Source organism: Thunnus maccoyii, chromosome 5 (assembly GCF_910596095.1).
Source record: "Thunnus maccoyii chromosome 5, fThuMac1.1, whole genome shotgun sequence".
Classification (NCBI taxonomy): Eukaryota; Metazoa; Chordata; class Actinopteri; order Scombriformes; family Scombridae; genus Thunnus; species Thunnus maccoyii.
The window spans coordinates 27,760,492-27,788,326 of NC_056537.1; the positions used below are offsets into that span (position 1 = coordinate 27,760,492).

Consider the following 27,835-nt stretch of genomic DNA (forward strand, 5'->3'; position numbering starts at 1 on the left):
TCAGTCTGTTGGCTTCATGCTCCCTGGAAAATAAATCCCAATGATTGTAATGATCTACTGACTTTTCCCGTAGTACCACTTCCAGCTTAATATTGAAATTCAGCTGACAGGTTTGCTGACATCTTAAATATGGTGGAAAAATATTCAAATTGGCTCTTTTTACATAAGCATCACCAGGTATTTGTAGTAAATTGCCTGAAGAGTAAAGTTCAGCAGAAGTGAAAAAACAGAAGCTCTAAATCTCTAAAACATGTCTACTGCAGAGGAATGAGAATGACATTAAATACATTATGTGAGGCATCCTGGTCATAACCTGCAACTTGCTGTTCAGTATTAGCTGAGCTGAGTCGGGGATGTTACTTGTCAGTGGAATCTGCTGAGCTAAAGCAACAACACAACAGATCCTCAGTCCATTGATGTGATGTCTGGTGTTGAATGAAGGACCTAACTGTTGTGCAGAAATATGAAGGTTCAACTTATTCTTTGTCTTAGTGAGAGAAACAGTGTCCTAGAGGCCTGGAGTCTATTCTAACATGCACTGGGAAAACCTTGTTCAGGTATCACAGGATGAATGCAGATATTTGCCTGATCTTTACTGGGATCAATCTGTGGTAAATCTCTCTGACAGTCATGTTTAGACAGCGGGAAACACACTTAAACTGGGACTTAAACCCAGGATCTACTTTCCATTTCCAGCCTGATGCATCCAGCTGTGTTTCCAAGCATGTAGACCAGGCAGCTGCAGGCATGATAAGTTATACTTAGTGCAAAAAACTGCCATCATCTGAGGACACTTTAACAGTATGGCTGCACAGGGTGACATCCTTGGCTGTGGAGAGACAAATACAGCCAAACAATATTTATTCAGACTTCAAATAGCTACACTTGCCAGCTGACCTAAAAGACCTTATGAATGAACACTGGATAACAGAGTTTATTTCCTTTTATTTGAAGTATAACATGACGAACACGATTCTGTTTATTTTTCTTTCACCAATATGTCTTGTCACTGCCATCCTGAGTTTGACATGTGAGTTCCACTCTGATGAGTCAGACTCTGGGAGAAAAACAACACTTGCAGACCAGTGGTTATTTTGACTTGTGATCTCCAAGTTACAACAAAGCGGGTTTTTCATCGACTTTAATGAAGACATTTCAGCTGCAGAGCAGATTTTCAGTGGAAGAGCAGGAGGTCTCTGTCACTGCGTAGCCACAGAGGGAAGGCCTGACTGCATAGCTGCTGCCAGGCTTGCTGGTAGGACTGGGACGCCTGCTTGTAGTCCCAGTAAGTCTGCAGCTCCGTCCTCCTGCACAGACACATACAGTACCCATTTATCATCCTGATTCATGTGTTTACATGATTACTTGAATAACTATCTGCTGCCATCAATAAACATGTTGAAAGAACTAAAAGCATAAAACACTTCAAAATGATGTAAGAGTATATTGGATTGTGAGGTACTCTATTGTTCATGTGTATTTGTGCTGGGAGATCCCTCCTGCCTGGTTCCAGACCACTAAACTGCTGCCCACATCTTTTATTTAATGATACAAACAAGTCTGATGTTGTGCTCATTGAAGACTTTGTCTCTAGCTGGAAACAACCAACCTATCAGAGCTTTTTTAGGTAGGATTAAGGATCGGGGGCGTCCTCTTCCTTTGTCACAAGAGTTGCAAGAAGCCTGACACAGCTGTACGGGGTCTTTGATCAACATGACAAGCATTAATGTTTCCTAGTAACTGCAAGCAAGTAACAAAATCTGCTTGGATACATCACTCGTTACTGATTGTTGAGGGAAAAACACTCCCCTCGTCCCCAAAAGGCTAACATCAACATGATTTCATACGAAATAATGACAATGAAATGGCAATTCAGTCTGAACATCAGGCAAAGATCCTTCCCCTCTTCTTCTTCTATTATTATTATTATTATTATTATTATTATTATTATTAGTAGTAGTAGTAGTAGTATTATCATTATTATATTTTACATGGGAGTAAAATAAATCTAGCTAAATTTCTCCTTATAGAGAATTATAATCTTGTCTTGAAATCATTTGAAGACTAAAATGTCCCAAACCACGACCAGGTTGCTTGAGTTGCTGTGTGAGGAACAAAATCCTGTGTAAGTAAACACATCCACTTACTCCAATTATCAGTTTGGATCTCATGTGGCTGACCGCTTTATGAAACAAAATACAAAACTATAAATCCAGACAAGTGGACACTCCCTGATACCCTGCCCTGTCTCCTCACCAGACATACCATTGTGGGAGCAGAAACTTGTCATTGTATGCTGGAACTGCGTGCTCAAGTGTGTATGAGAATGTGTGTTGTTCCATGTGTGAGGCAGGACTGAGCTGGGATCAGGTTATCTGCTGGAGAGCTGACGAACAGAGGGACCACTGTTCTCTCCTTGGAGAGGATTCTCAGCCATCAACACACACACACACACAAACTTTATTGTGTAACCACAGCAAGCTGCTATGCAGCACTCTAAACCCTTTGGAAAGAAATATCTGGGACAGTATGAATTCAACTCCAGACAATAGACATAAATCATGAATTGTAAACAAAAGCAGGTCACACACAGTAACAGCAGTAATGACACTTTGGTTACGTTATGATTTAAAAAGCATCTCTAAGTGTTCACTGGTCTTATATCCAGACATTTGACATACTTCAGCAGTTATCCAAGAGAACAAACTAATGAAAGTCAGACCATTGTTTGGAAATCCTCACTGGTTTTTGAGGCTGTTAAAAACCACGGTAAGATTGTGAAAGAACTACTGTTTGTTACCTGAGGGAGTCAGGAAGTGCTGAGGGGTCGGTGGCCGATACCAGAGACTTGAAGGAATGGAAAAGCTCCAGTTTGCACAATTGAGACCTGAAAAGACACAAACTGATGTGAGAATCACTGAAAATTTGCTGTGAAAAGTGAATCCTGCTCTCTTTCATAGTAATTAATGTTGTGCCTACCTGGATTTAGCTGTGCCCAGGACCTTTTTGGTGACTCCATGTTTGTAGCCGTTGGCAGTGACATCTAGTGGCTGCTCGGCCACATTACACCAGCTGATGGCTGAAATACATTTACAGTGTTTACTAGAGAGACTGAACAAAACACTCAGTGAGCTCCTAAAATACACACGTGTTACTTTGTAATTAAGTTTGATATTATTTTCTATAAATCATAATTGCTCTGAGACCTTGTCTGGGGTCTGACAGGTACTGATGTTAAGTAGACCTTTTTCACAGCAGACATTTCGACTTGTCATAGCAGGAAAAGCACAGGTGTTACTAATAACATTAATGATGGCTCTGTTCCATTAAGGTGTCTCAGTAAGTCATGACAGTGAGGCAGTATGAAGAGTACGAGAGCCCTGATCCCTGAACCATGATTCATGTCATTAATTACACCTGTGCTTTTCCTACATTACGACATGTTTGTCTGCTGTGAAAAAAAGTCTATTATTGTTGACAGGAGGAGACTTCTCAACTTCTATGAGGTATTGAACAGTGCAGAACTATTAAAGGACATGTTTAAGTCTGTCTTAAAACAACAGTCAGGTGCTCAAATGAACAACACTGTTCATACTGACCATTAGAGGATCCCTTCTCTGTCCTCTGGATTTTATTGGCATCTAACTGAAATGCCCATATCGTTCTAGGCTTTTAGGTGTTCATATGACATGAAGGCATATGAACACGTGCTTGTGTGTGACCACTGTACCTGCCCCACAGGGGGAGACGCGTCCCTGTTTGGCTTGGTGTCGGAGCTCAGTCTGGGCCTTGCTGAACTGGAACTCCAGGCTGGACTGGAGCAGGACTGGCGGACACACTGAGAAACCAGCAGGGAGGTCTGAGACATGGGAGCACCTGGGGAGTAAAGGAGGACTTCATTGAAGAAAGTCTGCTCTGATTCTGGAAATCAGCAGATCTTTACCCTCCCAAAAGATTGTGGCAGCTATCACCTAGTATCTCTTTTAAACTACTTAAAAAAAACACCAACCCTCAGGTTATTCATAAAACCATACACCAAGGTTTTAGATTACATAAAGACATTAAGAGGGAGTGTCACTGGGAGGCTGGAAACACACATTTGTGGTTTTGCAGATGACATGTATTGATAACTGATCCTCCAGATTCATTACCACATTAACTTCATTTAGTAAACACATTTCAGGTTACAAAATCTGTGGTAATGACCCTTTCAAAACAAGGCTGTGAGACTGATCCTCAAGATTTGTAAATTTAAATGCATATATTGGATGGATATATGGATATATAAATATATTTACACCCCAGTTTTTCAAATATATGAACTTTGACCCTGTCTTGATCTCTCTCTTATATACTGACCACAAGCAGGAGGCTGTGTTGGACACCAGTAAAATAACACAGACTGGGTCAACAATCTTTCAGACATTTTCCATAATATGGATGCTGATGAGGCCACTGAGACAATAACTAGTTACATACATTTCTGTGTGGACAACTGTCTACAACTGTCCAGTTATGTCCAAAAAAGGACATAACTGTGTACCCGAACGATAAACCACATGTTACGTAAGAAATAAAAGATTGTATTTACAGGAAGAACGAAGCATTCAGGAGGTCAGGTGATGACAACAGTACTCAAATACAAATTTTTCTGATAAGTTTGTTTCTAATTAGTTATTTGACGATATGGAAAGTGGTCTGACGTCATGATTGACAGCTGTGACAGCTGCTCTCAAACCTCTGTCAGGCAGCAGAATGGCTGAGGGAGGGTGTCCCGCGGGCCGTCATCCCACCGCCTGACTCTACTGCAAATGACATCACACAAGCAAGATGGCAGCTCCCGGAAAGGAGATATTTTGGCTTTACTTTTGCGTAACAGTAGGAAGTGAAGACGCGTCCTCCAAATTTATATACAGTCAATGGTTATAACCCATCTGCCAGTTTTTGGTGTGATATCTAGTATCCAAAGAATTTCTAAGAGAATTTGGTAACAGTTGAATGAGGACTTGTGGAGATATAGATGTTAATTGATTAAGCACATTTTGAAAAATACAGAGTGACCATTGGTTGCAGTGAGGCAAACTTTTGTCACACATCAGTGGATGTGCTGAAAATATTTCAGCTCTGTAGGACGTATGGGTGATTGATTATTTGAAGTTTGGAATGTGAAACGTCTACGGGTGCTTTGTAGAAGCCTGTTTGTTGTTAGTAACCATGGAAATGACTAAAGAAGCAGAAAACCAGAAAGCCACTGCTTGTCACTGGGGCTGATGACTCATTTAATTTTTGTTTAGTCTGATAATTATTTCTTAAACAAAATAATGAAAAACACCCATTTTCCAGACCTCAAGGTGAATATCTTGATTTAATTACAGTCCAAAAAAAAATATTACAATAATAGCAAATAAAATCTTTATATCTGAGAATGTTCAGTATTTATGTTTCATAAATGTCTCCTCACCTTGTGACCAAAGCTCTCTGCATGACCTCTTGGCTGTAGGGGCACTTCCCCACCACCACAGTGCTGAAGTAGAGCGCCTCCTGTAGGTAGTGGGACAGCAGTGCGCCCTGGAAACCCAGCACCCCCCAGCGAGCCAGCTTGTCACTGCAAGAGAGGGACAGAGACGGCTCTCCTCTCCCAGGCTTCAACCGGAGCACCCCTGTGCTGTGGTACCCCGCCCCAGGATGCAGAGGGTCGGCTGGTCCACCTGGGACACATTTGGCCCCTGTTCTGTGAATGTCTGGGACCTGCAGATGTAGTCCAGCTCTGTTCTTTATCTTCAGCTCTGCTGAAGCTTGTGAGACCGTTTCCACAGGTGTTTTTGTAGAGTGACTCTGTGATGGATCCTCGCTTGTAGATGAAGTTAAAACCATGGATACAGACTGAGATGTGTTTGAGTCTTGCCTCTCCTCTAGCTTTGTCCCCTCAGTCTTCTGTTCCTCCAGACGGAGCAACTTAGTGCTCTGCTCTCCCCTGAGCTCCTCAGCTTTCCTTTTCAGGCCTCCTCCTCCATCACTTCCTTTATGGCTCTCCATAGATGTGACAGGAGCACATGGTTGAGTCTCGCTGTCAGTCATTGGGATGATGGAGGCATCACCACCTGGTAAAACACAACACACAAGAATGATTTTGGCTCGTCGGACAAACCACTGCTACAGTAGCTCTCTGTATGAATAAAGATGCAGTTTGTGTGTTCAGCTATGGCTTAGTGAGGACTGATATTGATATTTTTAGAATAAAGCTGCCTAATAAGAATAAAAGTCCCTGAAACAAGATTTGGATGAATGTAGGAACCTCAAACTCTCAAAAATCAGACACTGGAAAGAAAAATTCAGTTTCTGGTGGTCATTTTAAATGAATTCTGTTTAACAGTGAGTGATTTTCCATTTGACTCCACACAGCCAGTCAGGTTACACTGAAGCATACTGGACTCACATGGAGTGTGACTGGTGAAGAAAAGGAAGGAAACTCCTGGCTGAAGCCTCCATTTCCCCCGCTCATCTGCCTGACAAAACACAGAGCTGTCACCACCGCTAACAGCCCTGTGCAACTCCTGGATCAGATACCTGTAAATACACACAAACACAATACTTATACAATGAATGATGCTGGTATTTAGTAATATGTACCTACAGACAATTCAAGCACAGATACACACCTGATACATCCCCTTCTGGCAATGACTTCTGCGTGGCTGTCATTGAGTAAATCACCTACAAGGCGCAGACAATCCAGTAAAATCTCTTCAGATTAGATAGACCTTGCTTAAATTCTGGTGACACATGATGTGATTCTTAAACTGGACTTTTAAAAACAATCATGGATTTGAGTATTCATCACATAAAAAGGACCAAAAAACACCAATTATGAAGAGTGTCAAGAGCAAGACCACACACCATGACGATTCATAGGTGTCTGTCCAATACATTTGGTCCCAGTTCCCAGAGAAACAACTTCCTTTTCAACTGTGAAAGAGAAAACATTACATTAGGTCGTTTATCACACAGTGCATCTTTATATTTTAACATTTGTCTTTATTTTGTGTTCAAACTTGTTTTGCTGTGTTTAGCTTTAAACAGTCACATATGTGCAGAAAATAAATTGATGTTCTCCTTATTTATTTTACATGACATTCAAAGTTAGTCATTTTTGTCATTTGGTGATGCTGTTGGTTCAGCGACATTTACTAAAATCAAGTATTTCTTTTTGTCACTTTTCCTCTGTGCCGGTTTCACCGGTAATTAACAGTTATACAGTAACGTTAGCTAAGTTAAATAAAAGTTGCCGTGTTGTCAGTTATCAGATATGGTGGACTAAATTAAGACGTTAATAAATGGATAAAGCTGGTTTCTGTCCAGTTATAGTACATTGTTGGCTTAAAGAGAACTTTAATTATGTTGTGTGTCTTTCCGCTGTCTAACCTGTGTCAGAGTTAGCACACCGGGTGACTTTGAGCACAGCGGCCAGCGGGGTCCACTCTCTGCCCGACTCAGGCTTCCCTCTCCGGGGAAGCGCGTTGAAACGCTCGTAGCACAACTTGGCGATTTCATCCGCGGTTACCATGTCACACAGGACGGAGGAGTGAAGTTTGGCGGGCATTACAGGTGTGGTTCAACGCTACATGTATTTCTGTAATATATCTCCCTCACGTTCACGAGTCTGCTGCTTGGAGGCATCTGGAGAAACCGATGACGCCACTTCCGGAGCGGGAGAAGTAGTGCTGTACTTTCACAATAAAAGTCTGGACCTTATTGCGCAGTATGTATATAGTACGGTATGCAGTACTGTATGCAGTCCTATATATAGTGCTGTATGCAGTACTGTATGAAGTACTGTATGCAGTACTGCATGTAGTCCTGTATGTGGTATGTTATGAAGTGCTGTTTATAGTCCTTTATGCAGTACTGTATGTAGTCCTATATGTAATATGGTATGTAGTACTGTATATAGTACTGTATGTTGTCCTGTGGTATAGTTACTGTCTAACGGTCTTAGATCCTCTTAGAAAATTTAAGAAGAATATAAAATGGCAATAATAAGAAGGAAGGGATGCTCTGGTTATTTAGCCTATCTCTCGAAGCAAGATTGATCAATACTATGAATGATAGGCTTGGCTATTTCAAATTAATTATCAGCCAGTCTGCCAATCAGTCTGCTAAATCCATACAAAGACTAGGCAAAATCCATTTTCCATATGTTCCCTTTAGAGTCATATCCTCTGCCATTAGGAGGTGCTGCAGCACCCTCAGAAGAATCCGTACTTTTCCAGACTGCTGTCTGTGAGTCAGCTATGTATTCAGGTAAATTGCCTTCAGTACTAATAACTTGACATATTTTATTATTTAAATCAATTCAAATTTTTTAACATATCTTTTTTTATCTTGCATTTTGTTGTGGTTTGATTCAGGTTTCCTGGCTGTTACAGTCATATATCTTTATTAAGCTAAAGCTTCTCCTGTTGTTCTACTATATTTTATACACTAATTTTTCACTGTCATGTTGTGTATAACTTTTAGATTATGGCTTATTGTTTGGATGAACTTGAGCAATGAGTGATAGAACATTTGTCAGGTAGTTTAGTGCAAAACTTAAAGAAGATACTGCAGTTGTGCTCCTCTGCTCAATGTGTTTGACAGTTAAAGTGATTTCAATGCAATAAGAACCTGAACAGAAAAAGAGTCATTTCAAAGTTGGCCATATTTGTTACTTATCTTGTGTTGGATTCTAGTCCAGTTGTCATCCATGTGCTCTAAAATCCTGGCTATGGCTGAGACGAAGGCCTATGCCAAGGTCAGGAGCTTTTTAGTCTGAATAATAAGTTCTGAGCAGTGTGATAACATAATAATGTTACTCACTGTCATCCTGAATGTCCCTTTTTATTACTCGTGGTTTTCGCTTTCTTCGTTGTATGACAACAGAACTTCTAAGTTACATGATCTATCAGCTTTTGTGTTTTTGTTCTCTGTGTGTGTCTAGGCCATCAAGATGGAGCTGAGTAAGATGGAGGTGGGTCGGGCCAACAGACACGTTTCTCTCCTGACCTCTTTCATGTCGGGGTCCTTCCTCCGTTGCGGCGGAGACCACAAATGCATCCTGCTCATACCCAGACTTATCTGCAAGGTAAACACCACACAGTGTACTCTAAAAATCACATTTCCACAAACAGATGGAATGCGGTGAGACAGACTGATAGGACATAGATGAAGAGGAGGGATGACATGGAGATGGATTCAAAACAATCATGTGGATTTTTGCATAGTTAAGGCAAAAGATGTTTGTGTGATTTTTAGCTTTTATGAATGGTTGTCTGTGCCTCAATCTTTTTTGTGAAACAAACTATTGAAGTGAGTCCAAGTAAAAGCTACTGTTCCCCTGATTTGTCTGAAAAATAAAAACACTGAAATGCATCACAAAGGAGAAGATGCCAAGGTTTTTTAAGCTTTGAGACTTTTGAGAGGTGGCTGCAGCTCAATAGGAAGGAAGAATTTGGTGTATTTTTACAGTCAGTGTTTTTTGTGTATATGTGTGTGTCTGTAGGCTGAGCTGATCAGCAAACAGGCCCAGGAGAAGTTTGATCTGAAGGAGAAATGTGTGGAGAGAACGGGGCTGAGGGGAGCCGTCAGGGAGCAGCTAAGCTTCGCAGGCGGCCTCGTCTACTCGCTCAGTCTCCTGCAGGCCACTCTCCACAAATATGAACAGTATGTTTCACAGCAACCCCTAAATCAAAGATGTACAGCAGGAGAGAGAGTTTGAGCACCAAAAAATGGCGTGAAGTGTTCTTCTCTGCTTAATTTGTACTTTTGCATTTTATCTTGTACATTATGCCTCTATATATGTTTATGCTTCATTCTTCTCTTGTTATGAAGACCCATCTCCTCTACAATTTGTATGATTCTGTGAGTTACTGTAAAACAAAATGATTCATTTTTACAGAGTTACACTCTGTGGACTCATCCAGAATAGAAAAAGAAAGAAAAAGTAAATTTTGTTTACTTTTAAAGTTGTAAGGCATTTAGCTCAGTTGAATATAGTATTCCAAGACACTTTCCCTCATGTAACTCATGTTGATAAGTAGTGTATAGTTAAATTCAAACAAGTCTCATTTTGTGTGTGTTTGTGTGTCAGAGCTCTGCCTCAGTCAGTAGGTTATTTGTTAATTTTCAACAGGGGGGATGGCCCAAGGACTGCAGCATTATTATATAGGCGTAGCCTAATTCTTGATTATAATTGCAATTATAATTTTGATTGAATAGAACTGCTATTAGGCCAAATACATATTTTTGTAGGCCTATTCTTTGACTTGATGTAGACATTAAGCATTTTAATAATGCTTATTTTTCAAAACACACCATTGTTTTGATGTTATAAACTTTACCTTGAATTATCTAACTGTAGCAGCTGAACGCAGTGTGGTCAGTGCAGGTTAATTTACAGTCAGTTACATTACCTGCTCCACTCCCAGGTTACACCAAACATCTACAGTAAAAACTATATCTGTAGTCATGTCTCCCCTAAAATATTTTGCTACAGAGGTGGCTTGGTCTGACGGTGTATTTTCAGCAGCACAGATGCTACTGAATAATCATAGAAATATTAGAGGAATATTATAGGAATATAATATAGGCAGCAGTGTGTCTCGATGATCCTCTCACTCCTCCATGACTATGTTGCTACTTGTCACTTGATTATGAAGGTGACACTACTCCATAGAGTACATAGGCTACAATATAGTATAGCATTGACTATTTATAGTATATTGTTTAGAGAATATTATAGATCCAAGACGAATCTGAAAGAAGGGCAGGACTGAGAGAAACAGGTCCAATTACAAATCCGTTTGCTACTTCAGCACCACGGACAGTGCCATGGATTTATCAATACACAGCACAGTTAGGCTACTGATATTTCAGAGCCATGGTCGAGGCCATAGATTCTAACTTGCACAAACCTCAGTCAGATAAAGGATCAGTGAGTCCGGCAGACTAGACTAACATATTCAACTTAACAACCCCTCTGCCCCTGCACTCTGTCTGCTACTTGGTGATGGAGAGGGGGGATGGCAGGTTAACAAAGGGGATGCATTTTGGTCATTTTGCTAACAAGGGAGATAGCAACCCCCCTCATCCTACTTCAAATCACCTACTAGATTCAGTGCAGTGTGGACGTCTATAAGAAGATCAGCAACTTAACACAACCCTGCAATAAATCCCACCTTCATGAGTGTTATAATTTAGGTTTAGGTTTTTATTTAATCTGCTTTGGTGAGGTATTTTATGGTCATTTGGGGGGTGTAGTTTGTGGTACTGTTGAACTGTATTGGGTTACATCTAGAGATGTTTCTTATATTTTGTCTACACCAGTTCATATAAATAGGCTGTATTATACTGCATTAGTTTGATCTAGGTGTACCTAATAAACTGGCAAGTGAGTGTAAACATTGCACATTGTGATGACAAACTGTAAGTGAGTTCATATTGAGGTAATCACACTGTTATTTCAACATGTCTGTCTTTTCAGCACTTGTACGGTATCCATCTGGCAGATCAGAATGAGGACTGCAACATGCAGCTTGCTGATCACATCAGAGTACAAACATACATCTGCGATAAATCTGTTGACGATGAAAAACCACATTTCTTGATTGCAGACTTCCAGTTGGGATGTTTTCTTCTTTCTTTTGATCTGAATCAGCTTGTGTTAATATGGTTATAAATATTGCAACTGTATTTAGATGCACTAAAAAGAGGCAGCTTCACTTGTAAACCGTCCTCTGTTGTGTTCATGTGACGTTTACTCAGAGTGCGTTGGACTGTATGGCTGCGGAGGTTGGCTGTCTGTGGGCATTCCTGCATGCAGTTCAGGAGAAGGCCAATCTGGACGTGCTGTTGACGGACCTGCAGGGACATCCGACAGTTCTGCAAGAATATTTATCGCAGAATGCCAGGAACCAACATGGCCTACATGAGAGACTCCGAGAGCATAACAGCCGTGCAAGCATGATGTCTATCTGTTGCCGTGGTGATGGCTGTTTCCTTGTTCCAGTAGAATGGCAAGGGTGTCCCATAATTTGGCTATCCATTTATACCCTCCACCTTCATTAGAAGTGCCCTCCACAGCTGCGAGTGTAACTTGATTTGGAGTGACATTTGAGGCCAAGCAGGATTTGGGGTTAGTGAGGTAGTTTAACTCTGGGTTTTCAGGGTTACAACAGTGGTTCACTTCTTACTGGGGTACATCACCATTGTAACTTATGCTGAACAGCTAACCTGGGCAGGTTAACTTCAGAGGATTGGATCACAACCTGCCAACACTCCGGCCACTGACCAATCAGATCACTGGAAAAAGAGTCGTCATTCCTACAGGATCATGACATGGACAGAAGTCCTGAGTTACAATAAAGTGACAAATAAAAAAGAGCAATATATATTTTTATAGGTCAGTGGAAACCTTGTTATTGTTCCAAGTTGTCTATTTCCACTGGTTTTAAAACAGAGCTTCTAACAAACAGAGAGATCATTTATGACACTAAACACATAATGATGATTTTAGCTTCATTTTAATTGTGCAGTTTATTTTATCCCGGAGTGACAGCTGACATTGTGGATGATTTTACACTCTGATTCCATCACTGCAGCTCAGAATAACATGAGACACCTGTGTGATTTTGATAATAGAAAATAAAAACGAAAGATTGTCTTTTATTAGAAAAATAATCCACACACTGTTAATTGGCTCCCAGGATTATAAATGCAACATTTGGGTCAGATCGACCTCATCAGTCATTAACTACTTTTCCATTCTTTGCTTCGGCAGCAGAAACAATCTGGCATTACTTTTAAGATTTTTTATGTGACATATTCAGAATGGTTTCTTCATCATCCAACTAAATAGCAAAGCACTCTATACTTAAGTCATATATAATAATTCCTACATGTATTTTAAGTCTTAGCCTACTTTTAATATGTGGAAATTATTTGTAGTGTTTCTACATCTTCTTATTCTGTTGTATTTTACAGGCTATCGTTGACATTTCACTTGGTTGAATATGACTTTTTGCTGTCCCTAACACAGAAGTTTCCTGCGGGTACTATGTTAATATTTCTGAATGAGCAGGATTGAGCAGCATCACTGAATGCAACGCTCAGCAGCTCAGGAATATCTTGCCAATCCTTCTATGGTAGTAGACCTTTGCAGGTAAATAAAATCAATAAATAAAATTGTAACATCAGGTGACAACTAAGGAGTAATACAATTGTTAAAATTGTTGATGGGGCTGAGGGGGTTGAGGATCCTAAGGATGCTGAAGATGCTGAGGGAGCTGAGGATGCTGAGTGAATGCCTGGCACCTCAAAAGAATGTCTGGATTAGAAAAGAAGGATCTTCTGCATTTCAAGTCATCTGTAGCTCATGTGCAAATAAATGCAGTAAGACAGAGGGAAGAGGCTGAGGAGTTAGGAACAAGGTTCAATAGTTTTGCATTGCATTGAACAGTATTAGAATATGTTAAAATATGTTAAAACATTAGTTTAACTGCTTTGAAAATATATATTATTTTATAGTTTTCAAATGATATACAATTTTATTAATTGGTTTGTTAAATACATATTCCTAAAGTTGAAAACTCAAACGCATGCTGTCCACCTGAGTGGACATGTGAAAAACTCCTTGAAAAATGCATATTTAAAAAAAAAATGAAGTTCAAATATTTTTTTTCATGCCTAAAGGGAAATGAAAACACTTAGGAAAAAAAATCCTGACTGAGGTTATCATAATTCATGCATGAAAGGGTTAAAATGTAATGTAGCTGCAGCCTGATACACAGTCAGATTCCACTTTATCATCATTAAGGAAATGTAAGTCTGATAAATGATCAATTAATGGACGACACTGAATAAAACTTTATTGTGTCAACTTATTGACCCTTTTCCCGCACTGACTCAGGATAAATGTACACTGTCCACATACACATGCATTAACATCTCTACGTCCACTGAATTAAAATGGAGTCTCTACCTTTTATTTACCTGTTGCCATGGTGACTTAGTATTGGAGCTCCACTGATGATGGCTTTTTTTCATTCATCACACACACACACTTAACTCAGAGTGAACATACTCAGAGTGGATTGAACTGAACTCGGATCAGCTGTTCTGGATCCGAAAACTCTGAGTTTCCCATTTCAGGGTTCATCAACTCAGAGTTCAGGGTTAAGCTCAGAGTTTTTTTAACCTGCTTCCTGAAACAAGCCCGTGGGGCCTGTACTACCGAGCAAGTTCAGCATATTCAGGATATCTTTTCGTTAGCTGGCTTCACTGAGCCTAACATTGACCGTCCAACACTTGGTTAGGTTAGGGGAATGATCATCGTTAAAATGAGTTAAAATGATTTGGTAATGTTAGAAAAACATGTGGTGTGGGTTAAAGTTACTACTTCCTAAAGTTAGGCAACCTTTGTTGCCTAACTTTGGCTACAATAATTACCAGGGGGGTAAGGTTAGAGAATGATCATAGTCACAGTTTTTGGCTGGACCACAAAAGCGGGGGCAGCCCTGCAATCCCAAATGTCTGCCATCACTGAGTCACTGACTGACTGAGTGATGAAGTTACACCATTGGTCAGTTGAAGCTGGCTGATTTGGGACAGCCAAGTATCCCAGAATGCATTTCGCACCAAATGGCAGCGGTGGCGGAGATTGAGAGCCGAGCCAAAAGCTGTTGTAAATTTCACTGTAGGACTATTAATATGTCACTTTATGAAGTTTTAATATTTTTTCAGGTGAGAAATTAACCATTTAGATTCCCAATATGTGGTCAGTTTATCCAAATATTGCTATTTGGAGAATTGCTTTGACGTTTTGATGTGAGGAGCTGCTGGCCAGCTGGTCATCTCAGCTGCCAGCAGCCTGACTCCTGAGATGACTGTCCCGTCAACATCCGTCGTCATCCCGGGGCAGAGTCAGACTGGTCATCAGGAGCCAGGGCTGGTTGCTATGTGGGCCGCTTGAGCAGCCCATCATACAAAAACAAGAGCCTCTTATGTCTTTTCCTCCCCTGATGTCACCAAACATTTAACCTCTTGTTTAGACAGGCTTTTTAACTAAGAGGGAGGTCTTAACGTTTTGGACTTTCCCTCATTCAATCATATTATCAAAATTAACTGGATCAAAAGATTTCTAAAAGATCAAGATAACAAGTGGAATATTAAGTAGGTGGTCTTAATTTTTTACTAATGTGCCCTTATGCTGTCAGTAAACTTCCAATCAAACTCCAACTTTAATAGGCAAGCTCCTATGTGTTGGTCCCTTCTATATAAGCACTATTCTCATAAATATTTTTTTATTGAATTATGTCAATATCACATACAGAAAACAAATCTTTATTTTTGGAGAAATGATTTTTGGCTATTTAACTGTGAAGGGCTTCTGTATTCATGTGAAGATTTTATAGAGAAATATAGTGTTCCTGTCTCTCAAAGTGAGCATAGTTCTGTAATTAATGCACTGTCAATGGGCATTATACAGTATGCGTATCATGTTGCTTATCACATATATTTCTAATATAGAAGACAAATGCTCTTTTTGTAATTATATGGTGGAAATGCTAGAACATTATGTTTATTCAGTGTGTAAATGTGACAATGTTTTGGGCTGATTTTCAGTTGGATCTTAAAATATATTTTGGTTAGGAAATTTTACTTAAAGAACTTGATTTCTTGTTAATATTCAACAATCCTACTTTCTCCAGCAGTGAACAACATGTCATTTACATTCATTTAATGAAACTCTTAAAGAAGTTACCATCTTATTTTACATTTAAACAAACAGATCTAAGCATATATCTTCAAACATTTTATACATGATCCAGCCATACTCTGGGTTTTGACCCACTCTTGTTAAAAAACTGTCCCGACTTGCGGTTGGAAACAGGAAACGAACAGCAGTCTCCTGTGGCAGAGTCCACTGTTGGTTTAATGCCTCCATCCACCCCTCCTCTTCCTCTGGATGTGGAAAATTGTCGGCATATATACTCTACCTCTCTCAGCCTGCAATAGCTGATGAAATAGTGCCAACAAAAGTATGTGTTTTTTATTGATTTATTTTGATTATATCCTCTTATAACATCTACCAGCAAACCCTTAAGTTAACAGACAGTTCTTTTGACAACAGACTGACACTTAGGAGCTCTTTCTAGATAGTTTTCTAGCAGCCTGCTGACATTAGCATGTTTTTAGTCATGCTCTGTCTGTTGGTCAGTCCATCCCTTTATCTCAGCAGCTATTGGATGGATTCGGGTAAAATTTGGTACAGATGTCTCTCTCAGAATAAATTGTCACTAGCGCCCTCATCCAGAACTTTGGTTTATGAACAAATACCTGCAAAATTAAACACATTCACACCAACATCAATACTTGTGTTGTTGCTGTTGTGTAACTAGTTAATGTCAAGATTGAAAATCTTGACAATAAGATTAAGAAAGAAATTGTAAAATGGGTTTTCATTTTCAATTAGGATCAAGCACACTAAATGCTTATTTTTTATTATAAAGATTAAAGTTAGTCTCATAAATTCCACATTGGACACATCCAGACTAACGTGGAGCAGTAGACAGGCTCAGTGTAATACTGGCTCTGAGGCCAAGGCCTTAGTTAAAGACAACAGCAGGTTACCTGCATCTCTTTTGGGGGAGAAATTCTGCAACTAATGCAGAAAAGTCATGAATACACATGAGAGAAAACATGTCAGAACAAGCACCTAGTGAAGCTGAAATTGACAATGTTGACCAATGATTCACTGCACTGACTGCACTACAACTGTAACTGATATTGTCAGAAAAGCAAGAATAGGGCTTTTAAAGACAAAATATATAGTGTGAGGAATCTCTCTCTCTCTCTCTCTCTCTCTCTCTCTCTCTCTCTCTCTCTCTCTTTCTCTTCCTTTTTGTCATACTTTTTTTTCTCAACTTTACTGACAACAGTAACATATAAATAAGTTTAAAGAACAAAAAGAGGAAAGAATTCTGTTATGGCATAAAAAAATACAAAAAAAAATTTAGTAAAGGGATTGGACAAGAAGCTTTGTACATTCAATAAAGGAAAATAATACACATTAGGAGGGAAAAAAGGAGCACAGAATTAATTAACATTATATATTTAATTATATACATATATATGTAATTTTATATGTTTCAAATATTGTTTGGGTCTTTGTTGCTTTTCTATTTTTCAGCTTGACTAGAGAATTGTAATAGAGGTTAATATGAATTGAAACAAGATAAAGTTTAGTTTTCTATTGGTCCATTTCATTATATGTATATGGAATTTGACAAAAAAAATATAAACAGTTGACTAAACAAACATTTTTGTAAATTAAAATATCATTGCTATAAAGTGTGACTGTTCTTCTAGATAGAAAGTTTTGCATATCAATCCAAAATATTTTGGTACAAGTACAATAGAAAAATAAGTGAAAAATTGTTTCTTTGTTTAGACCACAGGAATCACAAGAATAATTCATATTCAGTTGAAACCTTTTCAGGACGAGCTTTACAGGATACATTCTATGTCGAATATGAAATGACACCTATTTCATTTTATTGTTAATAAAATGTTTGTCTGATATTCTCCATCAACCTTTTTCCAATTCAAGTCACCATAAATAAAAGACCACAACATTTGCTTTGGGGGAATATTATTCTCTACAAGAGTGTCCTGGATTTGTTTATTACTACATTTTTTATTTAGGACAATGAAGATATTCCTCCTCCAGTCTCATGACTGAGTTGTATCAACATGAGACTTTTTCAGAACACGTAAAGCAGCTTTTGGAAAAGCATCAAACACCAGAACATATTTTGACCCGTCTCTCCTTGATGTGCACTTCCAAACATGCAGGTCAAACGCTGACTGGCAGACATTGATTCTATTGGTCAAATCTGTCACACCATTTAGCAAACACCGAAGTGCTGCTGTTTGGCTGCAGCCGCTGCTGTAAAGGCCATCATGAGAACACTGAGTCTCTTTGTGCTCATTGGATACATCTCTTACGCAAAAGTGGAAACTGGTTTTGCTCCAAACTGCTGTCATTTCTTCTTTGGACAGAGCCCAAACTGGTCAGAGATGCAGATCTCAGTGCAGTCTCCATCTGTTAGAGGTTCATGTGGATCCTGCTGTACTCTGCTTACACTCTGCACGGCTGTGGAGGCGTCTGCTCTGTCAGAGAGCTGGTGACCGCAGTGAAGGAAAACCTGCTGGTACCATCTACAGTGGTCATCGGTGCACATCAAAGAAGCATTTTACACACTCCACAGTCAGAAGGGAAATACAAAAGAACAGTACAAATAATCTTTAAAAATCAATATAAACAACAATGGTCAAATTCAACAATAATTCAGGTAATGAATCCTGTAGGTTTTAGCTCTCAGCCCTCTCAGTCCCAATACAGTAAATCTTAAAGATGATGTTGGATGTAGAAACAGGGTGTTAGATTTTTACAGTGAGTGGTTCTATGATGCTCTGCTGTTCTCTTTTACAGCTCAAATGAGGTTTTTCCAGTGTAGACTTTACTGCAAGCTGATCATATGACATATTTTGTGAAGCATGACACCTTTTGTTTTAGTAATTTACCCTGTTTGTGGGTGTTTAAATGTTGAATGTATACTGTATGTTTTCAGTTCCCATCCTGTAAAGCTGATAGAAAAGTCTGTGAGGAGATGCTGTTGTATTCCTAAAATATTTATTACCTGCTTAGAACATTTAGAGTATTAAGTTGTGAAAACAATATAAAATGTATTTGTATGCACTGGTATCCCGAATAAGGTCTGACCGGGATTTTCCTGGAAACATTTTCAATCGCAGAATTTCTTTGATTTGCTTCTTTGATCTTCTCACCATGAAGTTTTCCTTCATATCCACCATGTTTGTCTCAAAGTCTTTCACAAATATTGTGCAGAACTGGAAGTAAAAAAAATATTTTTAGCAAAACAAAAACTAATTAAAATATTTCAGAAATGATTTAATAAAATTAAGTCCATATTTATGTAATATACCATGCTTTATTCTAAACATATATGGCTATGGGTGGTATATGAGATTGTTTTGGTATCTACACAATCCATTAATCAGTCATGTGACCCTATGAAAGAAATAGAAATTAGAATACAAAATATAAAAGATACAAACATCAATCATCTTTTTAATTTTTTTTTATACAAAATACAATATTTTGTAAAAGACACAGGTGTAATTAGTAAAAGAATTGTAAGCCTTTTGATTGACTTGTATTGAAGCTTCCACCTGTCGGCACATCGCTCTGTGTGTATTCTCAACATTAGAAAATCATTCATTGCATTAAACTGCAGAATACAAATGTGATATTCACACTATTAATAATATAGTTTGTTGCCATCTTATTGTGTTATAGATTTAAGGTTATACTTTTTATTATCAATTTCAAGTATATACCTGTAAGGTGGAAAAATGACATTTCTTGATTTGATCATAGTACAATTCTGAAAAACAATAAACATCATTATTGCTTTGTCACATTTAATAGATAAAAGATTTGTTTAAACTTCCATTTTTTCAAGAAACTGAATCAGAAAACTTTACATAACATAAACATACATTCACACACTGGATCTACTGTTCACATCCTCACACTGCTGAGACTTCAGTTGCTGCTTTGCTCAGTTGTGTTCAGAGACTGTAATATGTGACACCACTGTTGTCCCTGCAGCTGCTAGTTGCACATCTGTATCTTCAATGATCACGATCCTGCTGGCCAGACCGTAAAATCTGCCGATGTCTGGAAAATCCTGCTGGTCCTGGCACAGCTCTGTCTGCATTCACAATCGTTTCTTTTTCATCATTTCTTACCTGTTTGACTGAGCAGATTATAGAGCAAAGTGAAGGTCTCACAGCCATGGAGTAACATTTGTCAACAATCCTCAAGTCCTTCATCATTTTGTGTTTCAGACATTTATTGTCCATGCTGATTATGTGCTGCAGCAGACAGAGATGTAAACACTGTCCATTCATTCATGAACTGTACAAAAGTCAAACTTTTAAGCTCTTGTGTTCTTCTTATATAACCTGCAAGTTAACACTGATTCAGGAGCAAATGTTGACGATGTTGTGAACTTTAAGAAAATTATAGGTGAAATTGCAACTTTGTTTGCAAATAGTGACATTTGGGGCTATTATGTAAATTATATAAATGGTTTTATTATGTATTTTATTATGTTTTTTTATAGGGATGTGGGATTTCTATATGAATGTGCTACCATATGAGGAGTTTGAATGAAAATGTCTGTGGATCATTTGTGACATGATTTAAAGGTATCCTTAAGAATTAAAAATGTTCTTTTCGTCCATATTACATGTTTCTTATTGGTTTCAAACTTAGCTTAAAGCCTCTATTCAAACCAGCTGTTTGGAGCTTTTTGCATTTCATGGTCTTCCTCACAGTCTGGTCTGTAAATCTAAACTAGAAACTAAACTCTGAACTAGATTTGAGTCCTGAGTAAATTCAGATTCTTTCAATCAAACAAACACATTTCAGTTTTCAATGATACTGTACATTAAAAAAAAAAAATGTCACAAAGAACACGACTTTGATCCTGAGCCAGAGTCGAGATTCATATGGACTTATGGAGTTAACCTCAAATAATGTTGGACTCATATCAAATCAGGATGCTCACATCTGTGTTTTCAATGAAAAACACTTAAAAATAGAGTTGAATCATTTAATCATCAGAATTTAAAAATGAAGTGGCAGAATCTAAAGTAAACTCCATCAGTGCAGGTGTGGTGATGGACTCCAACTCCACTATCATCTCCTACAGCTGGGTCTCCGTCCCCAGCCACATCTGGACTGCACCGTATTACAAACTCCACCACCAAGGTTAGTCCACTTCCTTTTTCTCCTTGGTCCTGATTGGTCAGAATGGAGGAAGTGATGTTGGAGCTGGTGAGAGGATCCAGGTGACAAGTCTGTCAGAGCTCATTACGTCAGCTGTACAGGACGACAGGCGGAGACTGTCCCTGCTCTCACCGCAGGTCAGCAGTGATGAAACACAGAGTGCAGCTGTGGCTCAACTCTTAGATGAAAAAGACACATTCAGTCATTCAGACTTACTGATGTGGCCTGTTTAAAGCTCTCTGAGACTGTGTGTGATATTGGGCTTCACAAATAAATGAAAATGAAAAAAGCATAAATATTATAACATTGTATTAATTTATTCTACACACAGAGAAGCCAAATGTAACTGCACCTCTACATTTGTGCAAAAGTTTTAGGCACTAAAGTAAAGTGAGGATGCTTTCAAAAATGATGCCATGAATAGTTTTTATTTATTTATTAACTTCATACAAAGTGCAGTAAACAGAAGCACCCCATATGAAATCAGTATTTGGTGTGAGCAGCTTTGCCTTTAAAACAGCAGCAGTTCTTCTCAGTACACTCGCATAGTTTTTCAGGTACTCGGCAGGTCGGCTGTTCCTGCATCTTGGAGAAGTTGCCACAGTTCTTCTGCGTCTCAGCTGCTTCTGTCTCTTCATGTGATCCCAGACTTACTCAGTGATGTTGAGATCAGGGCTCTGTGGGAGTGAAACCATCTGTTGCAGGACTCCTTGTTGTTCTTGTTGTTGAAGATAGTTCTTTATGACTCTGACTGGATGTTTGAGCTTGTTGTCATGCTGCAGAATAAATTTGGGACCAATCAGATGCCTTTCTGCTGGTATTGCATTATGTATAAGAATCTAAACATCTAAAGTGGCTAAAACTTTTGCACAGTACTTCATATCATGGTGAGATGTCATATTTCAAACTTGTTTTCTTCAGTCCCACCTGTCACTAACTCAAGTGACATCACTTGAGCCATTTAATCAGATTTCAAACATCTCCCAACACCTGGAAACACAATGATGTGGAAAATTGTTGGAATTCTCCTTTAAAATAAAAATATATAATACCTCAATGTAAAAATACTCCATTTCAAAACATTCAGTTGTTCAGGTAAAAATACAAAAGTATTATCTGCAAACTGTACTTTAAAGTTTCAAAAGTAAAAAACTCACCTTTACTCACCAGTCTAGATTACTGGATTATTATTACTGATTGATTTAATGCTGTGGTTTGGTAAACTGGGTTAACTGGGTTCTGTCTTCAGGGTGCACCAGCAGAAATGCTAAGGAGTGAAATGGTTTGTGGTGACTCAGTGGCTACTTTGAGGAACCTAAAATATTAAAGATATTTTGGTTTGTTTAACACTTTTTGTTTACTACATAATTCCACGTGTGTTATTTCATAGTTTTGATGTCTTCAGTATTGTTCTATAATGTAGAAAATAGTTAAAATAAAAGAAAAACCCTTGGATTAGTAGGTGTGTTCAAACTTTTGACTGGTACTGTTTGTGCTCTCAACACCTGCTCTCTAAAAAAAACTCAACAACTGTTCAAGTTTCAAATCTCATTTATTTCACCTATGTACAGGAGAAAAAAAGCCGAATTTCACAATTAACAGAAAAATAAAAAATAAAATCACATCTCATCTCCCTAGCCTCTGTAACAGAGGCGCACTAGTTCATGATAACAGCTCTGTCTCTCGTACACACACACACACACACACACACACACACACACACACACACACACACACACACACACACACACACACACACACACACACACACACACACACACACACACACACACACACACACGTACTCAGTTCCTCTCACACACTCCCTCTCTTTCTCTCACTCTCCCGTCTCTCTCTCTCTCTCTCGTCACTTTAAAATGTTAAAAAATGTATTTCTCTCTGGTAGATATGTTATACTGCATTTGTGAGTCGCTGCTGATATTAAAACTATCTTGTTGTCTGGTTTTGGTGCATTGCTAAGATGTGCGTAGAGGTGTTTGTGTGTGTGTGTGTGTGTGTGTGTGTGTGTGGTGGTGTTTTGGGTTGGGGGGGGGGGGGGGGAGTGAGACTCTAGTCATATAATTCTCTCTATGTACCATCCTGTCCAACCCACATAAACATACACACTATTTATATGCATATACACAATGGCGTTGACGTGAGCACACACACACACAAACTGACAGACAAGCAAGCATACACACTCTTCCTGTGTTCTCGTGTCTCCATCTGCCAGCTCTGACTTTATCCTGTGATTCAGTTCACAAACATGATCCTCCCCCAGGTGAGGGGCTAGATGACAGGTGATTTATTAGCCCTGTGATTAACAAATGCAAATCAATAATAATAACAAAAACTATCCCACTGAATTATCTGTTCTCTTTTAGCTGTCTTGTTTCCTGCGTCACTCCTGTCCGAATCCCTCCGTCTCTTCGATGGCGAACATGAGTTTCTCTCGGAGCTGCTCCAAGCTTCTGTAGGGCGGCAGATCCAGACGATTGAAGCTGCAGGCAGGAAGCAAACGCAACGTCACTTTCAGTTATTTCTCTTCAGATTCAGAGTGGAAAAAAAAACACGGGCCTGTCAGCTGTTAGAACCACAATTTGTGTGACCCTGCTGCTGGCGGTTTAAACACGCTGGAGGTGAATTTCCAAATTTACTGGCAACAGTGTTGACTAAGAGCAGTAGTGTCTGCAGTATTGTACTAGACAATATACAGTAATGGTTTGATGTTAGCAGATATGATCCAGCTTGTGTCGTCCACCTTTCAAATGTTTGAAATGATGTTTGATTCTGTCTCAAATGATGATTTCATCCATATCAAACTTTTGAGTGTATGTTTGAATTATAACATGCTACTTATGCCCTACATGCTTCATATTAATGAAACATTCTGATCAAATTCTATGTATTCCATGTATGATGATCCAAGTATATGGTGGTTCACATCTTTCTGAATCAGGCATTCAGACATTTTCACCCCGACATCAATAAATCTGGCAAAACCTTTCAGGAGTTCTGTGAAGTTTTTGCATTTAAGCAGTGTCAACAAAATATATAAGTAAGTTTGATGCCTCTATATTTCATGAAGCTACATAAAGTAAACAGACCTGCTTTCACATGAATACATTCAGTTATGCCACAGTAGAAAACTGTGTATGATGCAAACAAATGTTTCCCATGATAACATGAGGTAGTATCTTACCATGTGTGGCTTCTTGGAAGCCAAGTCTCCTTCCCCACCTTGTCTATGCAGAATTTCTGGGGACCGTTACTTCCTGGAAGAGTTCAAAAAATAATAGCTTGAATGTTTCTGCATATTAGTCTTAAAAGCAGATTTTCATATTTAAATAACAGCCTTAAATATGTACAGATTAGACCTGAAATTGGACGTCTTGCAGGTTTAAACTTGAAAAAATGATTTCAAACTGACCGACCAAATTAATTGATTACATATTTTATATTCTTGGATGCCCTAAATCACAGAGACACTTATTAATGAAAGATGTGGAGTTGCGTACCGATGAGCTCAGCAAAGCCGCCGACAGGCAGCCGACAGGTTCCTGTTACGAACTGAAGAAGACGGATTCTCTTCTCGTTGTCCATCTCCTTCACCACCTGCAGCAACACAACATGTCATACACTGAACACACTCACAGCATGCAGTGCACACGTAAACACACACACTCTATCACAGGATATGTGTGTGTGTGTGTGTGTGTGTGTGTGTGTGTGTGGCCTCTGTACCGTAACTTCCCATCATGCCCCGTGCTCACTGAACCACAGTGTGATCTTACCTGCCAGAACCAGTGGATCTGCTTGCTGTTCTTGGTGTAGTGTCTGTAGATGGTGTTCTTCTGCCAGTCGGACAAATCGATCTCCTGCATCCCACACAGCATCAGCTGACAGGAGCAAAGCACAAGAACAACATTTAAGATCCGAGTCAGAAGCTGTGTGTCCTTCATTCTTTACATTTGTTTGTGTGACTCTTTGACTGTAAAATGAATAAATATGTACAACGTGACGTCTCTCCAAAAGTGAAGCCAAAACATCTTGATCGCCCCCTGGTGTCTGTCTACAGTGTAGGCCATAAGTCCCGCCCCCTCTATGTTAGCTGACTGGGCATGAGCCACTAAACTAAAATCAATCAAAGTTGATGTCAAATACATTTTTCCCAAAGATGGTTTCTGTTATTTTATCTTATCATAAGTTTGTTTTTAATTAGCTATTTGATGATATAAAACGGGGGTGTGACATCATGATTGACAGCTGTGACAGCCACTCTCAAACCTCAGTCAGGCAGCAGGACGGCTGACCGTCATCCCGCTGCCTGACTCTACGGCGTAGACTCTGGCTGCAAATGACGTCACACAAGCTAGATGGCAGCTCCGGGAAACGAGATATTTTGGCTACGCTGTCTCATAGCAGCAGGAAGTGGAGACGTGTCATCCATATTTATATACAGTACAGTCACTGGTGTGACTCATCAGTAGGCAGAGGACAGTGTCAACACAATGGTCCCATCACTATTCCAGACTGATTGAATTCACTGCCTCTCTAACGCTGAGCTTCCTCTGGGAAATTTAAGATTTAAGATTTATTTGGATGAAAGCTCAGCTGCAGAAAGACTCAAAGAGAAAAGAGCAAAATGTTCATCAATCAGGACGAAAAACATTTTACAAACTAAACCACAGCTGGGTCTCAACACAGATTGCTTTCAACTCTTCCTCTCCAAGAGCAGATTTTTCCAAAGTTCAAATTCTGCAAACCTTTGGCTCTGTATGTTTGTCCTACAGTAGCTACACAAACCTCCTCAGTCCTAACAAATCCCTGTGCTCCGATGACTCTGTCACATGACTTGTTCCTCTCTTGAAGATTAGAGATTCTTCATGTGACCACAGACTATGGATCAGTCTCCATGTAGATTTGAAGATGTGCAACTTTTCAAAGACATCAGCCACATTATTCATTATATACTGAATATTTACTGTTGATTTGATCTTGATTTTAGAAATCCTTTCCAATGTGTCTTTAATGTTCCCTTTTGCTGCATCTGTCTTTTTATGTGTATTTTTCATCTTTCATGAGGCACTTTGTACTGCATCTTTTTGTATGAAATGTTCTATAAAAATTAAGTTTATTTTCTAATCTAGAAGCATAAGATTTTTTATGCCATCTGGATGTGATTTTAACCAGTAAAATAAGGAAACAAAGCTGACTAAAAAGGATTCTTTCTCATTAAATAAAGTATGATATTTCTGCCAGTATGATGGAAAAAAAACACTGGAAATGAAGCCCATTAACTCTCACTGTTGCGTGTTAAATGTGAGGGGAAATTCAGTGCAAAGTCATTACATGGGAATAAAACAAAACTCAGGAAACATTCATGTATTTTACAGCCTTAACTTCATCAGCTCTCGCTCACCTCCAGCTCCTTCTCGTCAAAGTAGCGAAGCCACTCCAGAGGAACCACCTCGTTGAAGCCGTCCAGGAAGGCTTTGGTCTGCTCCTCCACCCCGCGGGTGAACCTCCAGTCTGTCAGCAGGCTGAGAGGAGAAAGAGTGATTTGTTTTCATGGTTTCGTCTCCATCGTTCACGCGTTGTTGATTAAGTTTGCAAGTTCCATTCTCTCTGTTCGGCTATCACCGCTGATGTTAACTTACCTGATGTACTCCTCCTTGTTCTCCTCAGTGACCAGCTCATTCTCTCCGTCATCCTTCAGCTGGTGAGTGGAAACCTTTCCGAGGATCTCCATGTCCTGTGCAAAATACAGCTCCACGCCACACTCCTCCAGGTTGTTCTCTCTGGGGACACACACACAGAAACACACATATTATTGTGGCAACACTGACATATGCTCGTTCTCACAAACTAACCACTAAAATATTCAGGTTTCTGAGGGCTGTAACTGATCTAAACCCTTCAGAAATGTAACCTCAAAACTTCACAGACATGCTGAACAAACTGTTGGACTGTTTGCTAAGTTCAGTGAAAATATATTCTGGAAAGATTGAATTTCAAACCATTTTTCCCTTTTTATGCTAGTAATTAATAATCAGTAAGTATGTAATTATGACCAAAAGACCTGGTTTCCTCTCATTAGTAAAAAACAAGAAAAGATGAACAAGAAATGGCAACCAGACTCCGCTTTCTATCGTTGTAAAATACAGAGAGCTACAAAGCCGTCCTGCGTTACTTACTTGACCCACATGATGGAGTTATAGAACTCGGGGTCTATGGACTCCAGGTCTTTGAGTGTGGGCTTCTTGTCCAGCATTCGCTTGTAGAACGGTAGCGTGAAGCCTGTGTCGATGAACTTTCCGTGGTACAAAGCCTGCAGGGAGGATTTGTTACATTATAAACCACAATTATGAACAACACCTGCTGTTCACTGCTCATATTCCTCAAATACACATATAGAAATGCAGTGTCAATTCAATAAATGTGATGATCCGGCAGGTTTGACTCGCTGGATCCAACAGGAGTGGAGTAGTGGGAGGATCATTTTCTCCCTGCTGTAATTTTATGGTATTAGAGTTATTTTATGGCCATATGGTTCCAGTTAGTATTTGACAAATTACAAATATTTTCATCTCAGTTGCTCACTTTGTACTAATGATTCACTGGGGATTGTTTCGTGCCCGTTTAAGTGTTAGAAATGCTTCGACAGCCAGTCACCTTTACAGGAAACATGAATGGAGCTTTTATTTCTGGAATCATGGCAGCCTGATAAAACCCTGCGCAGTTTACCAGCAAAAACTCCACAACTGCAGCGGGGCAACGTGACGACCGTAGCTGCCGTTTACATTTGACTCCAAGATATAGGTCTAAAGATTTACACTTTGTCTTTTATGATTATTTAAAAGAGAGTCACTCGGATTAGATTAACATATGAGACAAAGATAAATGCGTGCACTC

General features: G+C 39.2%; 3 protein-coding genes across 5 annotated transcripts in view; 1 reads left to right on the forward strand and 2 right to left on the reverse strand.

Annotated features, from left to right (window-relative positions):
- Positions 1–925: 925 nt before the first annotated feature.
- On the reverse strand, positions 926–7,687 carry adat1 (adenosine deaminase tRNA specific 1). The gene is made up of 9 exons (XM_042411454.1): positions 7,423–7,687; positions 6,898–6,966; positions 6,660–6,714; positions 6,437–6,567; positions 5,462–6,101; positions 3,731–3,876; positions 2,980–3,079; positions 2,801–2,887; positions 926–1,307 (listed from the first exon to the last, which is right to left on the reverse strand). Exons 1-9 carry the CDS (start codon positions 7,598–7,600, stop codon positions 1,175–1,177), a joined length of 1,539 nt encoding a protein of 512 aa, XP_042267388.1. The 5' UTR covers positions 7,601–7,687; the 3' UTR covers positions 926–1,174.
- A 28-nt stretch (positions 7,688–7,715) lies between these two features.
- On the forward strand, positions 7,716–11,739 carry LOC121897139 (dynactin subunit 1-like). Its single transcript, XM_042411455.1, has 5 exons — positions 7,716–7,759; positions 8,230–8,301; positions 8,978–9,121; positions 9,539–9,699; positions 11,519–11,739. The coding sequence occupies exons 3-5, from the start codon at positions 8,987–8,989 to the stop codon at positions 11,640–11,642; spliced, it is 420 nt and encodes a 139-aa protein (XP_042267389.1). The 5' UTR covers positions 7,716–7,759; positions 8,230–8,301; positions 8,978–8,986; the 3' UTR covers positions 11,643–11,739.
- Positions 11,740–23,202: 11,463 nt separating this feature from the next.
- Positions 23,203–27,835, reverse strand: part of wwp2 (WW domain containing E3 ubiquitin protein ligase 2) — a 63,108-nt gene continuing 58,475 nt past the window's right edge. For all 3 annotated transcript variants that reach the window (XM_042411746.1, XM_042411747.1, XM_042411748.1), the window contains 7 exons: positions 27,118–27,251; positions 26,581–26,721; positions 26,343–26,463; positions 24,715–24,819; positions 24,439–24,535; positions 24,123–24,195; positions 23,203–23,421 (listed from right to left, as the gene is read on the reverse strand). In XM_042411746.1, coding sequence (XP_042267680.1) covers positions 23,322–23,421; positions 24,123–24,195; positions 24,439–24,535; positions 24,715–24,819; positions 26,343–26,463; positions 26,581–26,721; positions 27,118–27,251 — 771 coding nt within the window. In that variant the 3' untranslated portion in view covers positions 23,203–23,321. The remainder of the gene's footprint in view (positions 23,422–24,122; positions 24,196–24,438; positions 24,536–24,714; positions 24,820–26,342; positions 26,464–26,580; positions 26,722–27,117; positions 27,252–27,835) is intronic.

Excerpts from the sequence above, each read along its gene's own strand:
- adat1 (XM_042411454.1), bottom strand. The coding sequence starts at position 7,600 with ATGCCCGCCAAACTTCACTCCTCCGTCCTGTGTGACATGGTAACCGCG. Across the intron at positions 6,715-6,897 it reads GACACCTATGAATCGTCATG|GTGATTTACTCAATGACAGC; the intron begins GTGTGTGGTCTT and ends TGCGCCTTGTAG. Across the intron at positions 2,888-2,979 it reads CTGGGCACAGCTAAATCCAG|GTCTCAATTGTGCAAACTGG; the intron begins GTAGGCACAACA and ends GTGTCTTTTCAG.
- LOC121897139 (XM_042411455.1), top strand. The coding sequence starts at position 8,987 with ATGGAGCTGAGTAAGATGGAGGTGGGTCGGGCCAACAGACACGTTTCT. Across the intron at positions 9,122-9,538 it reads TACCCAGACTTATCTGCAAG|GCTGAGCTGATCAGCAAACA; the intron begins GTAAACACCACA and ends GTGTGTCTGTAG. Across the intron at positions 9,700-11,518 it reads ACTCTCCACAAATATGAACA|CACTTGTACGGTATCCATCT; the intron begins GTATGTTTCACA and ends CTGTCTTTTCAG.